This window comes from Sinocyclocheilus grahami, unplaced genomic scaffold (assembly GCF_001515645.1).
Source record: "Sinocyclocheilus grahami isolate Dianchi unplaced genomic scaffold, SAMN03320097.WGS_v1.1 scaffold399.1, whole genome shotgun sequence".
NCBI lineage: Eukaryota > Metazoa > Chordata > Actinopteri > Cypriniformes > Cyprinidae > Sinocyclocheilus > Sinocyclocheilus grahami.
Window position 1 is genome coordinate 92,667 of NW_015505578.1, and position 16,894 is coordinate 109,560.

Below are 16,894 nucleotides of genomic sequence, written 5' to 3' on the forward strand. Positions count from 1 at the left end.
GCATCTCAATAAATTAGAATGTCTTGGAAAAGTTCATTTATTTCAGTAATTCATCTCAAATTGTGAAACTCGTGTATTAAATAAATTCAATGCCCACAGACTGCAGTAGTTTAAGTCTTTGGTTCTTTTAATTGTTATGATTTTGGCTCACATTTAACAAAAACCCACCGATTCACTATCTCAACAAATTAGAATATGGTGACATGCCAATCAGCTAATCAACTCAAAACACCTGCAAAGGTTTCCTGAGCCTTCAAAATGGTCTCTTAGTTTGGTTCACTAGGCTACACAATCATGGGGAAGACTGCTTATCTGACAGATGTCCAGAAGACAATCATTGACACCCTTCACAAGGAGGGTAAGCCACAAACATTCATTGCCAAAGAAGCTGGCTGTTCACAGAGTGCTGTATCCAAGCATGTTAACAGAAAGTTGACTGGAAGGAAAAAGTGTGGAAGAAAAAGATGCACAACTAACCGAGAGAACCGCAGCCTTATGAGGATTGTCAAGCAAAATCGATTCAAGAATTTGAGTGAACTTCACAAGGAATGGACTGAGGCTGGGGTCAAGGCATCAAGAGCCCCCACACACAGACGTGTCAAGGAATTTGGCTACAGTTGTCGTATTCCTCTTGTTAAGCCACTCCTGAACCACAGACAACGTCAGAGGCAAGTGGAAGGGTGGAGAAGCTTATAGCCCAAGTTGCTTGAAGTCCAGTGTTAAGTTTCCACAATCTGTGATGATTTTGGGTGCAATGTCATCTTCTGATGTTGGTCCATTGTGTTCTTTGAAAACCAACGTCACTGCACCCGTTTACCAAGAAATTTTGGAGCACTTCATACTTCCTTCTGCTGACCAGCTTTTTGAAGATGCTGATTTCATTTTCCAGCAGGATTTGGCACCTGCCCAAAAGCACCAAAAGAGTGATAAATTGTGAGTTATAAAGTCGCAATTATGAGAAACAGCTGAAATTTAGAGAAAACTGTGAGAAAGTCACAATTGTGAGATATATAATGTTGCAATTTTGGGAAACAGTCAAAATCGTGAGATGTAAAGTCGCAGTTATGAGAATCAAAGTTGAAATTACGAGAAATAGTCATAACTGTGAGAAAGTCACAATGAGATATTGCAATTATGACAAACTCACAACTGTGAGATATAAAATCACATTTATGTGCAATAAAGTGACAATTGTGAGCTATAAAGTCGCAATTATGCGAAACAAAGTCGTAGCTGTGAGGAATAAAATAATAATTACAAAAAGTCGCACTTGACTTCTTCTGTTTTGTATTCTGAGGCACACACAAGCTTCTGTACTCATGAACACTGTAGCTAATGTGATAGTGATTGTACGTATTGTCAAAATTAACATGTAGATGATTTAACAAGCATAAAGTATTTGTTTCATGTTGCTGTGACCGTGTGCGGACCTCCGAGAGACCAGATCTCCTGTCATAGCTTCTGTAAAGTGTTTTGCATCACAAAGAGCATTATGGGATTTTGATGAAGGCAGAAGAGCTGTGTCAATAGCACAGAGACCTCCCAGAGCAAATATATATATGCATGAGATTCAGCGCTGAATACTAAGTGTTCATTGAGGATGCTCATTCTTTCATTATTCATCCGCCGTGTTAAAACAAACAATCAACGGTACCAGCATGAAGAGATTTTCATATTTGGGTTATGGTTCATTTGGGTAATTTAGATCATAACGGTTTCTGCTAATATGTTTGTTAATGTGAAAATGTGATTGCGTGTGTATATGTGTGTGTGTGTCTGGGCACAGGTATGCTGCAGCAGTTCAAGACGGCTCGCAGTACTTTGTGCTTCTCATCATCACAGACGGTGTGATATCAGATATGGCTCAGACTAAAGAAGCCATCGTCAATGTGAGTTATCCTTGACCTTTCTCTGTCTCTTGCCTACTGTCCTCAAAAACTGTTTGCATCATCATATTCTGGTGCAACACTGCATTACAAGTGGCCCCCAGGCAAAGTCGAAGAAGAGTTAAGGTGCTTTACGGGTCTTCCGGAGGTCCTCTCCGCACCTAATGGGATTCGCCTGTCTCCGTTGCTATGGTTACCCAGCAGACTGGATTTAAAGGGAATTTGCGACTGTTTAGTCACATTATTAAAACAGCCACACCTTCCTTTTAAGATCTTGCCTGCTGCTCTGTCTCTTCTTCACCCTCTACCCAGATCTCGGTCTTCAGTCACACGGTAACATTTCTACACTGACTGATATGAGTTCATGCACTTTGAATGACTGAACACTTCATGTGCGTTATGCGTTTTTATGACTTGAGTGATTTTTATTGTAGTCCGCTATGGAAATTCCACTCTTGTGCTCTTTTCTGTTGGTCTTTTTAAAATGATTAGATAAAAATGAGCACTTTGAAGTTTTTCTCATATCACTCTGTCACTCTGACTGCTGATTCTCTGCACTCACAGTGATTTGGCCTCTTATATATATTCTAGCTGAAGTAGCTGAAGTGAAATGTAGGTTAATTCCATGGACTGAATGGTCATTGGTTTTTGTAATAACTTAATTTTGACCATTGGTGTTTTTCGAACAAGAATAATTACTCTGAAATAACTAAATTTTTAGTCATTATTTTGTCTGGTTTCCCAATAAAAATATCTAAACATCTTTAAATAAATAAACTTGAGAAGCAAAGGTATTTATTTTTTTACCTATTTATAAGTCTCATATATTCTTATAGAGCAACTGAGGTTAAATGTTTTCATTAACAAAAATTTAATATATTACAGATACACTGTAAATATTTTAATCAGTATTTCTGTCTTGTTTTACAGTAAATACAATATATAGAAAAACATGTAAATAAAACAAGGATTATTGGAGTATGTTTTACAAGAAAATATTTCAGTGTCTCTACTTCAAAATTTCACATCTAATTCATATTACTGCCCTAGTAAAAAAGTAATATATTCTAAATACATTTATTTCATACAAAGTTCAAATTTATTAAGATATTTACTGACATATCGCTCGAGACTTACTGATATAAAAATTTGAATTAAACTTTACCTGGAGTACTACTAGTGCACAATGCACATTTCTTAAAATTTAGCCTAAAATGTGTTTTAATGTCACTATTGATGAGGATTGTATGATCTTTGAATAATATCGGTCTTTAAATGCAAGATATTTAAAGTGTACCTGAAGTATACTTGCAATAGTTCCACTTTAGCACAAAACTTTAGTTGTTCCAATTTAGCAGACTTTGAGTATACCAGTTTAGTATACTAAAAGTACAATTTCAGGGTATTTATTAAGCACATAAATATGTAATTGTATTTTTAGTGTACTTAGCATAAAATAAATGTATTTCAAATACATTTTAGTATATTTATTTTTCACTAGGGCTGCCATTTGTTTGTAATTAATTGTAAAATTTACCAGCAATTTCTGAGTGAAAAGTTTTTCTACAGTGTAAAACTTTGTTAGATTTATGCTTAAAACAAGAAAACATTTGTCAATTGAAATAAAGAACAAAATAAATAAACTTAAAGATATGTGATTTGAAAATTCTTAATATCTTTTCCAGTTTTGCTTCTCAAGTCAATGTTTCTAAGGGTATTTCAGTATTTATGGAAAAACATGACAAGAAATATTGATTACAAGAATGATGTTTCCAGTGTATGTGTAAAAAGGATGTATTTAATATTTAATAAATCTATAAATGATGTTTAATCCTCACTGATACCAGTATATATGTGCATGTTCAAGCAGTCACTGAGAATCTAAGAATACACTGAAGCCAAGCAAGAGGGTATGTGGCTCAGCAGACAAGAGAACACTGTAATTCACAGCGTTTATTATAGGCTAGCTGCAAATGTGTCACATCACATAATTCACAGTAATCTGCACTTATTTCATGGCTGAGAGAGGTATTTGTTAAAAAAAGTCAGGAAAACAGGGAGAAACAAGAGGGAGAGGGAAAGTAAACAAATTAGTAAGCAAGAGAGTTTGCGAGAGAAGCACTTGAAGGAAAGACCTACAGGAAATAGAGCAGTGAATACATGAAGTGTGTGTGAAATTTGTTTGTTTAGACTCAACTTCCCAGCTCTATTTCTGTTAACACATGACCGCCTCTGTCCCCCATGAGCATTTCCGGGAATGCTGACCTACTTCCAACCCCATAAATATGTTTTTATAATCCTTGCCCATTGGCACCAAGCACTCAATGTCCTGTCTGCACAATGCATACAGACAGGGATAGACTGGTAGACAAAAAACAGCCTGGGACCAATACCATCCCCATCACAACACAAGTGGATAGAATAAGTATTGCCTACTTTATTTATGTATTAGGGGTATAAAGGTATCCATACTAAAAATTTTGAAGAGATATAGGAAAATGCTGTTTATGTTCATATACCTTGCTGTTACAAACTCATCTGAAAAGTTCAGAGCGACTTTCCCTCCTGTAAGTTGTGTGCTGCTTAGTGAATTTGAGACATGTTTTCCTCAGCTCATAACTTTCATCTTAAGATTTTATCCTTAACTGTAAATATTATAAAGTCAAGCAAGTATTTCCATTTTGCAAAAAGGCTTGTCTTGACAGCAAGTGAGTATTAGACTTCACATAATTAGCGCAGCGCGTGCACACAAACATGTACAAATTAATATTTTATTCTTTGAACAAATGTATTTAAAAAAAAATACTCACTGAAAGCTAGTGAAGCAGAGTCAGAAATAAAGAAATTCTGAAAGAAGCAGTCAGCTGATTCTGCTTGACAATTTATAGAGTCCATCTTTTGGTTTCCCACATAAAGCTCAAGGGTTATTGAAGGAATCGATCTGTGAATCGTAGTAATTAATGATCTAAATCACTCATTTGGTTTGATTAGCCCTCCAGGCCCCACAGTTTAGGGTTTGTTTGTGTTGTGTGTGTGTGTGTGGCTATTTTCATCTTGTGTGATGTGTTTTTGTGTGGCCCCCGGTGAAATTCCAATTCTAACTCCATTACAGTCCACAAACTTATCAGTGTGACTGAGGGTGTGTGTCCAGCCAGCTTTATTCAACAAATTATTCATTCCTCTCAACAGGCTTTCACGGGCCCTCTGGGGGAGTACTTTCAAAATTCAGACCCTCAGGAGCCTTTAATATTTCCCTCTTTATATATTTGATATATTAAAGGTATATTTCATTATAAGCTCTTCAGATTACATTTCATAGAAATCATGTTCCCCCTTGTATGTATTTCTTGTATTTTAGTCTTTTTCTGCTGGGATCATGTGTAATGCATTATATGCAATTATTTTTCATTTCAAACCACCGGGAAGTCGCTTTGGGGAGAAAGTGAGTTTTGTTTCTCTGAATATCCTGTGGTTTTCTGGTCATTCGTTGTCACTGGTAAGCAGCCTCTGAGCTAGCTCACTCTTTACTTCTCTGATAAAGGGGATTTGACCTGTCAGTCAGGCATCATATCAGGAACAGGGACTGTTAGCAAGGAGAGAGAATGTTGATCTAGGAGGGTCTGAATAATGCATAGATTTCACCTCACTGTATGTGAAAAAAATAGCGATGTCAAAATATTCTTTTCAAGCCATCACAGTCAAGCCATCCCAGCGTTCTGTCAAACCCGACTGGCTTAACATGTTCAGAAATAAACAACTCATTTTCTTTTGTTACCGCTTTCACAAACTGTGTATTAAATGTATAAAACTGTATTTGACTCCCAAAATGATTGTATTTTACATAAGGAGAGTTTTTGTTTTGTGATTCATATTAGATTCTTATGACTGTAAAAACTGCAAAATGATACAGTAAAATAGCTGTAATATAATGATACCAAGCCAGTGCAAGTGGAAGATATAGTTTTCTTCAGATGTTTTTTTTTCTTCTTTTTTCCCCTGTACTGTTCGGTGTCAAATAGGTCAGACCATTACAGTAAATCTGAATGATCTTAACAGAAATTTTGAATTCTGAATAATCAAACCATCTGAGTATGTAAACTGTTTATCATGAAGTAGAATTGATCTTCTCTGTTTTCTTTTCTCAGGCTGCAAAACTACCTATGTCCATTATTATTGTTGGAGTTGGCCAGGCTGAGTTTGATGGTAAGATGTGAAACTATTGTTATTTAGTTTCATCTTTATATCTTCTTCTATATTCTCCATTTTCTTTTCTCGTTATTTACTCTTACTATATTTAATGTATTGCAAACATAAGAAGAAAATGTTCTGCATAACCCTTTATTGCTTGTTTATATTGTACTCGGCATCTTCCTAACTGTTTCTTAACTATCAACTGAGTTAATAATAGTATTCCCACATGGAGGTTTAAAACTTGAATGCATAAATGCAACTTCACAGTTTTCACTCCCGTAAAGTAGTTTCTGGATGAAAAGTCACCTAATTGGCAAGGTTTAGGGTTTCGAACTGATAAGCAGATGTCAACACACAGATCTCACAGCTGTTCAATATGATTAGCATGTCCCACCATCTGCTATTAGTATTTGTGTTGGGCCTTTCATAATGTTCCAGCAAAGAGGTAAATGTTGGTGTCATGCTGGGGCGAAAGGCTCCAGATTGTTTTATTTGCTGGAGGGCAGATAACATGATGATCTCACTTTTTAGCCATGGTTGAACTGGACGGCGATGATGTAAGAATATCCTCCAGAGGAAAGCTGGCAGAGAGGGATATAGTACAGGTACATATCTCTATGTTTTTATATGTTGTATATGTATGAATTCATATTTTTACACACACACAATATTTGGTGGTGAAAAGTGGTCAGTAATTCAGGATTCGTTCTGATTCGTTCATAATCACTGATTCGGTTCAGAATGCCATATACGCATATCTCAGCAAAATATTTATGTAGCCTAAGCAGAGTCAAAGTAATATAAATCTTTGGGGAAGTTTCTTAAGGAATAACTTTGGGTGACTTACATTTACAGACATCTCAGATTCAGAGAATACTGCGACATCACACATGAAAAAAATAACAACAACAAAAAAAACTCAAGCTAACAAACAACAACAACGCCTTGTGCAGCCTATAAATAATGAAAGAACCCAGAGTATTTTTTTTGTGTGAAACAACCAGGTTACATTGGTTACATGGATATTTCAGTTACCTAGACTTGAAAAAAAAACATGAAAATGATTCAGGGAATAAATTAAACAACTATAGCTAACTGCTTTTTAATCTTATCTCTGCCTGCAGTTTGTACCATTCAGAGACTACATGGATAGGACAGGAAACCATGTCCTGAGCATGGCACGGCTTGCCAAGGATGTCCTGGCCGAGATCCCGGATCAGTTAATTTTATATATGAAGTCAAGGGGCATCAAGCCCAACCAGACACCACCAGACTACAGCCCACCTGGGCTCAGCCCAACCCCCACCGTATGAGTTTACCCAGCCTGCTGAAATAAAACAGGTGATGTTATGTCACCTCCAATTTGGATCTCGTTCAAAGCCAATACAACTGATTCAGTGTGAGGCGTCTAGGAGAGCGGATGGATTCAATTCCCGGTTTTTGGATCTCATACACTGGAGAAATTGAAAACTCTATCTGTGTTCTGGAGGTTGAACTGGAAAGAACGGTACTTATTTATCTGTGAGTTGGTTCCCTCATAATTTCTTTACAAATTAGCCAACATTTATAATTTGGATCAGTCTCATTCAGATTCATACGTCCGACTTTGCGCAAGCAATGCAATTTTCTGCTTCTTTAACATCTCAACATCTATAAAAACGCTATAGGTCTTGTGTGTCAGCATGTGAGGACTGTGTGTTATATTAGGAAAATCTTTCTTGCATCTGCCAGAGGAGGCAAACGAGCATCACTAGAAAGTGTGATTTAAAAAAATAGTGAAACTATAAGTGGTTGTTTGAAATATTATACCCTGTACGGGTCATCTGTTTAGTGAAATTGTTTGATTTGTTTCTAGAATTTGTAGATAGTTTGTGTTATGGTGGTTTTATTTTTTCCATGGGGTTTGGGCAAAGTCTTTTTAGTACAAAGTTATATTTCCCATTGCAGTGTCCCATGTATAGCTTTTTAGAGCTATGATAAACAAGATTTTCTATTCTAAAGCATGAAATCCAGGTAAAAACAATTGTACATTGCATTAATACATTGTATTAAATGTATTTACATACTTTAGATGAAATCAGTAAAGAAAGATCCAATGTAAAAGTCTTAAGAGAAACACAAATATTTTCTTAAAGCTATAAAATGTATAAATGTTAATCAGAGGTCACAGATTCAGATTCATTACTGTACACAGACTGAAAGAAATTTCAGGAACAATCCGCTCACAAGAACACAAAATTCACTTTAATTTGCCCCTCCGAGTTGATATATCTTGATATTGTACAGCAGCTCTTCAGACGCATGCGAGCCATCAGGGGAAACATGAGAGATGCCTCGCCGCTCGCTGCTAAAGATGATTGGAGATGAGGCAGCATCTGCTGTTTCTCTCATAGCACTGTCTGACTCACCTGCTGTCAGTGTCCAGCCACGCTGAACCTTAGCTCCCTCATTCCTGGGATTTTCCCTGGAGTTTAAAACACTTTTCTATTCTTCACCATGACATGATTATTTTACTGGTTTCAAAAGATGAAAGACACATTGCATGCAGCTGAAATTGCGTTACTCGCAGTGCAAACATAATGCCATTTTGTTTCAGTGTTCTAGCTTGAAATGATTTATAGCATTGGCATAATAACAGGACAAGCATCGAACACAATTAATCTCATAAACTTGCCTTACATACAGTAAGTTTACATTAATGGTTGATAGGAAGCATAAATTAGAAACAGTATTTTATATGCAGTATTATTACTAAGGAAGCGCATGTCGATTTCCTTTTCAATTTTAAAACCTTAATAGGCTTAAGACATTCAGTTAAATCTCAGAAAATGTTAACTATATGATTTACTCTTGTCTAGCATATACAGCCTCTTTTGTCTGAGGTCCATTTTGAAAATTAATAATCACTATCACAGACAAATCTGTATGTATCAGTAAATACTGACTGACTTGCTTTTTTGGACAGCAGGGCCGTTTATACTTGTTCTTACCCACAGTTTTGATACATTTCCTCTTGTCCGGTAAATTTTTACATCTTTGCTTGTTTGTCCCAAGTTTTAGAACATTTATCTGTTATTGTAGTGTAGATTATGAACTGTGAAGATGAACTGCAGTTTTGTTTTTAAATCTCCTCTGGTCCTGAAGCTACAAATTTATAAGTTAGCACATATGTTTACAAAATGTGATTTCCTCCTTTTTAACCCACTTTTACAACAAGAATGACAATGTTCTTTTGCAAAGATTGTTACATTTGGAAAATCTGCTCCCGGATAACAAGACAATGTGTTTAAACGCACCTTTCTTTTACTGTGAGTTATTAGCACACCTGCAGTTTCTGAGAATGAAGTGATCCATCAATCAATTAGGAGGTGAAGATTAAGTCTGACAAAGGGAGCATTGGGTGAAAAGGTTTGTTTGAGAGTGTTAGCAGGTGTATGGATTTTAAAGGCTTATTTACTCTTCACTTGATATTGTTAATGGCTAGTTAATAACTAGAAGATAATAGTCCTTTTACTGTTGAGAAGAACATTATTCTTTCATGTTTCTTCTTTATATTTAGTTTTTTTCTTTTCAAGGGCCTTTTTATTGTATTCTGTTTCTCAAATGTGAACCTGAAATTTCTACTTGCATAAATGTAACCTTTTTTTAAACCCTGTTTAATATTTATGAACGCATTGCTGCTAGGTGGCTTGTAAATCCGAAAAACAAATTACAGGCGTCCTGAAACACATGTATATCACTATCCAGAGAATGTTAATGGGTTAATTTTATGGCATGGTGTAAATTTAGCAAATGCTTTTTTTTTTATCCCACTATAATAAACGTCATATAGTAGTTCACAAAACCATTGCAAAGAGGTAATAGTAAGAAAAAGTGTTAATTATGTGTTAAAGATGTGGCCCTTGTCCAGTGCCAACATTCCCTCTGTGAGATATGCATGACTGTGCCAAAATAGCCGATGGGTTCAGTGATGAACTGGCCTATTGCTCTGCGTTAAGCCTCTGCCGCTCGTCTCGAAATCCAGAGCATGACGCATCCCATCCTTGCTATATTCCTTTTCCTTCTCTCTTTATCTCTTCTTCTTTGCCTCTCTTTATCTCTGTCGATATGCATGGTGAGATATTTCCAAACCGAACATAGAACATTGCTGTTGTCATACCTGTGGTGTGTGAAATTTGTAATGGATTGCCTTAAAAATGACAATGAATAAAACAATGACAACGTTTTTCGAGAAGATCAGAGAGAGATTTTTTTGTATGCATGAGTTTCTTCTTCATGAATAAATCCATCACTTACAAACTGTTGCAGTCTATTACAAACCGAAGCAGCCTTTAATGGGGAGCAGAGAGATTTTCTCATTAATTCATGTTAGATGCCACGGCAGGGCCCTCCAGAGACAGGTGTGCATTTACATAAGTCTATTCGCTTTAGTTCCTTTGGGTTTGTCACATTCATTCTGAGCGATTAGTCACTAGTCTCTCTGGTCGCAGTGTTTAGAAGATGTACATGGGTGAGTTTCCTTTTCTCAAAGGGTAAAATATCATTAAATGTCATTAGCTAGTTTTGTGTGTGTGCTGACACTGCAGAAGTTCCAATCTATGCTGTGCTCATTATGTTTACTTGCTAGTTGCTAAATGCTAAACGATTGCTATTTAGGGTGAGGTCAATTTTATTTAGGCAAAAATAGACTGACTGAATAGGGCAATCATGATGCAAATAGAAAATAAACTCTTAAGTTGAGAGATGGGTAGAATTTTAACTAAGTCACAAGTATTGTTCAGACTTGTCCTTTAATCAAAGTCTTTTTGTCATTGCCGAACAGCGGCAAGAAGAGAACTCGCCGTCCAATCAGTTGGCTCCCTGGGGCCGGTTGGTGCGTTTCCTTCCTCAAGAGCACCTGCAGCATTTAATAAGATTCACTTCTGATACATCAGCTGCATCACCTGAATTGAAGGAAGGAAGGATGGGGGGAGATGCATTGCTGATACAGAGTTTATTTGTTTTCTCTCTATAGCAAAAATGCATTTGCTAAATTGCCGTCCTGCTTCTTGAGGCCTTCAGCTGCTCTATAATGAGTGGAACCCTTTGAAATCAAAAGCTATTTTTCAATGTTACCAGTGGAGATGGAGACTCACAATTCTGACAGACTTTGATGGTCCCGTCAAAGACCACCGTTTCGGTTTTGAGTGCTAATGCCAAATTAATTCCATAAATTGCTGTGAAGAACCAGCAAAAGCAATGCTTCCAACTGTTTCCCAAAAGAGAAGAAGACTCTCTGGACAATGTTCTCTGGAAGAACAGATGCAAAGCATGTCCTGAACAATCTGGGAGAGACATTAGACACCAAGACAATACAGTGACAGAACAGAGCTGTATCTATAGGCCTACACAGGATACTCTCATGGGGACAAACTTTGCATACTAGGACCCAGCCAAGTAAAATCATTCTCAAGATTTTTTAAATTTATTTTTTCTAATCCTTAATATTGTTTCAGTAAGTGTTCCTCAATTTCATTCCAGACCAAAAATGAGGAGTAGCCTATCGAAGTTGAGAAGCTTTGAGCAAATTCACTGACTTGCAGTTCAGTAAAGTTAATTCAGTAGCTGCTCTGATAGCTTAGGTAAGTAAAGATTCCTCAAAGTGATTCAAATAACAGAGTTTGTGTGTTTTCGAATGATTCATTTAAAGAACCACCTCATGAGAGTCATTTGTTCGTGAATCTATTTATATACGTGACCTTGTTTATGCTGCAATGCTGAGGAGTGCCATCGCTTGAAGTCGGCATGAAATCAAAATGGACAATTCTTATTTTTTGATGGAATACTGTAGTGTTTATTGTAACTAATTTATCCGTGCACTTCATTATTTTTTTTTTATTCATGTGCAAAAACGTTAACCTCCCCTCCCCCTCAAAATGACTCCTCTACTCTTCCGGTCACGAGCTGTGGCGCAAGGGCGGAGCTATCTGGAACTGCCAGCAGCTGCAGGGACCAGTGTTGCCAACTTAGCAATTTTGTTGAATTTAGCAACTTTTCAGACTACCCTAGCAACTTTTTCTTCCAAAAGCACCTAGCAACAAATTTAGCAATTTAAAAAAAATTTGATTTGGCAACTTTTGATAAGTGACTCAGACAATAAAAAGGCACACATTTTCCATCCAAATTACACAAAAAGAGGAAACCACTGATGCCTAGCAGTACACACATCACGTGAATTGAGTTAGCTGCTATTTGCAATTGTTCAATTTAATAATAATTGAATAATTTGATAATTGAATAATTGTTCATTTATGATACACTTTGTTAGTAGCTTGTACCTGCGATTTGTTGATCAGTTAGTATACTGTAAGAAAAATGGAAAATCTTTCAGGACATTATCCATTTTCCATCATCCATTGTAACCCGAAAACACAATGCGTAATTTAAAATGCTGGTAAAAAACCATTATGGAAAATTATTTAATATTAACATAGTAGATTGTGCCTTATTTTTACAGACTTTTCTTAGAGTGTAGCATACTAACTACTAATACACTGCTTAAAGCATATTAGTTGAGAATGTGTAGAATTACTAGTTTACTAGCTATTAAAAAAACTTAAATTGAAATCATTAAAAAATGTGTACGTTTTCAATAATTCAATGTATTTAAAAATACAGTTATTTATGTTTTAATATTATATCAAACAAATCTAAATTATCATATATAAAATATATTTTTTGCTGCGATTTGATGATAATTTTGAGTTGTGATTACGCAATGACATCACAACGTCATTTAGTAACTTTTAGCAACAAATCGACCATCCTTTAGCAACTTTCTCTGAAAATGAGTTGGCAACACTGGCAGTGACATCAGTGACGTTTGGAATAAACGACAGGGGGGAAAAGCTGAAGCTTCACTTTATAGCACTGACACCAGTCATAAGGGAGTACGTTACCCTTAAACATTGAAAAGATATTAGGACATTACGACAACATTACTCTTAGAACATCGCAAACATTATTATTTGTTTTCATGAATATGACTTAACCTGATGGAGGATGCACTCAGTTATTCAGGCAGTCTCTGTCTATCTCTTGCTGCGTCCCAATTCGCCTACTTATACTATGCCCTAAAAGTATGTACTCTTTTTGTGAAGAAAAAATGAGTTGGCAACACTGGCAGTGACATCAGTGACGTTTGGAATAAACGACAGGGGGGAAAAGCTGAAGCTTCACTTTATAGCACTGACACCAGTCATAAGGGAGTACGTTACCCTTAAACATTGAAAAGATATTAGGACATTACGACAACATTACTCTTAGAACATCGCAAACATTATTATTTGTTTTCATGAATATGACTTAACCTGATGGAGGATGCACTCAGTTATTCAGGCAGTCTCTGTCTATCTCTTGCTGCGTCCCAATTCGCCTACTTATACTATGCCCTAAAAGTATGTACTCTTTTTGTGAAGAAAAAGTACATACTTTTGAGTTTGTAGAAGAATAGTAGGCAAGCTTTGGGACATACTACTTCGTCATAACTGCGTCTTTAATGGACACTCTGTTGCTTAGTTACGTGCATTCTGTCACTGTTTAAACTGCCCTATCAATCATCTTGTCCCAGTTAACATCATCCACATTTCGTTTAATTTGATTTCCTTGCTATTGGAGAGAAATGAAGAGCCATTGATCTGCTAGTCGCGGGTCTATCATGTCAAGAACTCTGCTCATGTGTTTGCATAATGATGCATTTAAAAGTTAATGACCAAACGTATCATTATAAAAGTTCACAGGGTTGCTACAGATGAAATATAACGTGGATAACATTAAATTAATATTTTTCATCAAGTTAGACATTGATTATTTATCCCTCAAATCCCTTTCTCTGCCTGTCCGTTGGTCGCGTATATCTGCCATGTTTGTAGTTTTAAAATAAACTAAAATTGTATGCGTCTTTGTAGTTCTAATCGAATCCTCGTCCACCGCTCAATGTATTGTGGGCGCTGATCTATATATAATGATATTCTCTATTATAGATCAGTGGTTGTGGGCAATATTAGCCGTTAAGAGTGTGCATCGATCTGCACTTCGAATTCTAACCGGAAGCAGTAGACCATCCGGGAATCTTTGGCATACTTTTTTTAAACATACTATGATTTGGGACATACTAATTCTATTTTCGAATACTATTTAGGACGGATAGTATGCGAATTGGGACGCAGCATCTCTCTCTCGCACTCGCTGTTTAGGCATGTTTTGTGCAATTGATCGTCCTCATCATCCTCAATAAAAAAATATTTATTCATGCTGCTAGGGTGTTGGCGATGAATCCAGTGGAAAGAAATCCCCTACAACTAACTGCAAACTGGCATTCAGATCTGCCTCCATTTTGTTGGCAACGCCAGAACTTCCAACGAAGGATGAAATCAAGTCCCGCCTCTCATTTCAGATGCCGTTTCACTCAGATATACGTCACAGCCTTTTTATACAGTCTATGGTCACAGCAGAGAAGAAAAGACAATTGCAACTTCCGTTTCATGCCGACTTTAAAAGCGGTGCTGGAGACACTGCTGTGGTCTCCGAGAAATATGGAAATATGTAAGTATAATAATTTTCACCAACAAACTTGTTCATGTTACGGAGCTGACAAGACGTGAGACGTGTGGATCCATTCGCAAAGCTTTATTGTGGAGAAGACAGAGACGTGGTCATAAAGCAGGCAGGGTCAAACAGAGGCAGACAGGTATATGGCGGGCAAGACACAAGAATAGTCCTAGGGCTAGCGTGGGTCGACGATTGGCAGACAGAGTCACAGGGGCAAGGCTAAAGGGATAAATCCAGGAAAACAGACAAGGCTAAGGCTAAGGCAGGGAAACAAATGAGGGCTCTGTAGTGTAGCTATCTGAGATATGCGCTAAACAATACTCGGCAGAGGGAAGGGATCAGAGTGAGTGTTAAATAGTGAGGGAGTGTTATGAAACAGCTGGGTGCAATCAGTGTTACCAGCTGTGTGCAATCAGTGCTGAGTGCAATCAGTGCAATGAATGATGGGATATGTAGTCCGGGGTGATGTGCAACAGTGTGTAGTGCGAGAGTCAATGAAATCGGAAAGGGTGACCTCTGATGGCTAGCAGAAGGAAGTTCATGGACCGGATTCGTGACAGTTCAATTGATTTGAAAACGTTTATGTCTGACACACGACCAGATTTGAAAACAGCTGCTATAGTCATTCATTTAGTGGCGCGCACGGGCAAAAATAAATTGTTCTCCCCAGTCATGTGTCTATTTTATTTTATTTAATACTAAAAAGTTATATGTTGCTGGTAAATGAAGCGTTGACCGTTAAAGGGCTTTGCAGAAATAACAAGTCATAGCTCCAATTATGTTAAAATACTGATAACAGTGCTATTAGAGAGCATCTCAAGATTTATTTGTTAGTATCAGGTTTTTGTCTGTTGTCTGTCTCCATTTCATTAGAGATGTCGGTCTCTTTGTGAGACACATGGCTGAAGGGAAGACAGGTCTCAGGTCATCAACATGCTGAAAACACTAATGCTCTTTGTCAACATGCCGTAAGCCAGCCTGGCTTTTAAAACACAATACAAAAAGTCACTCCAATGAAAAGCATGAGCCCGAAATAGAGAAACCAGGGAACATTTTCACAAATGTCATCTGAAATCTGGGGCATCAGAAGTCTAGAAGAAATCCAGCCCTCAGACACATCTCATTACACCTAATAGGCTACACCTTTTTAGTGTGCAGTGTACAGCTTTGACATTCATCTGTGTTTCAACAAAACATAAGTAACAACACCTTTAGCAGTGTATTCAGAGCTGATCGAAATAATCTCCCCGAATGGTAGAAACTGAATAAAATAGAATAAAATCTACATATTCACAATCAGAAATACATGAATGAGGGGTTTTTGTAAATATCTAATTTGCGTGTTCATTTCATATATATATATTAGCCAAACAACAGAATTAATTTGCAAGTGCAGCGAGCAGTTAAATGTGTTTTGCTGCTCAGAGAATTTGACAGACTTGCCATAACACATTCACTCTACTCTAAGGAAAAGCGAAGTAACCTCATGCATCATAATAAGCCGACTCACTTAATCATTGGATTGGTGTTCTTTGCTGTGAGAATAAATGAAATTATGTCAGGCTAACCTAAAATAAAATGAACTAAGCTGATAAAACTGTCAACAGCTGGCACTTTTCATGAATATAATCCTTAGAGTTTGACGCCTAAGAAATAAAATTATTAGATTTTTTTTACAGCATGGTGGAAGTAATCTCTTTTCTCAGTTTTACACAAATAGTTTTATTATTATTATTATTGTTTTTGGGATAAATCTTGTCTACTCATTTATTTTTATGGATGTATTTATTTAATATATTATATTGTTTGAGTTTGTTGACTGCTAGAAAAGAACAAATCACACAAATCAGGGCTTTAATGACCAAAATGTTATAAAAATTTTTATTGATAATTTTATTTATACCAAATGTTTTTAATTCCGAAAGTCTGCTTGATCTCCAGTCTGACACTTAGACTTTCTCAAATATAATAACATTGGTGCAATAATGATAAACAGAAAAAGTTCAGCAAAAGAATATCAAGTGAAATGAACAGAACATTATGTAATAAAAATTTTTTTGAGCGATTTAGTGACTTTGTGCATGTCTTTAGCTTAATACGTGAATACATTTTCTGATTTGGTCTTTAATGGCATTTCCAATAAAGCTGTTCTACTCTCTCAATTGCATACCCGAGCACACATACATACTGTACTCTCCCTCTTTTTCTTTCTCATTAAGCTGTCTTGG

General features: G+C 36.6%; 1 protein-coding gene across 1 annotated transcript in view; it reads left to right on the forward strand.

Moving 5' to 3' along the window:
• Positions 1 to 10,293, forward strand: part of LOC107550474 (copine-5-like) — a 94,823-nt gene extending 84,530 nt beyond the window's left edge. Inside the window, exons 17-20 of the mRNA XM_016231756.1 lie at positions 1,787 to 1,889; positions 6,032 to 6,089; positions 6,609 to 6,682; positions 7,202 to 10,293. Of these exons, the coding sequence (XP_016087242.1) occupies positions 1,787 to 1,889; positions 6,032 to 6,089; positions 6,609 to 6,682; positions 7,202 to 7,390 (424 nt within the window). The 3' untranslated portion in view covers positions 7,391 to 10,293. The remainder of the gene's footprint in view (positions 1 to 1,786; positions 1,890 to 6,031; positions 6,090 to 6,608; positions 6,683 to 7,201) is intronic.
• Positions 10,294 to 16,894: the final 6,601 nt, after the last annotated feature.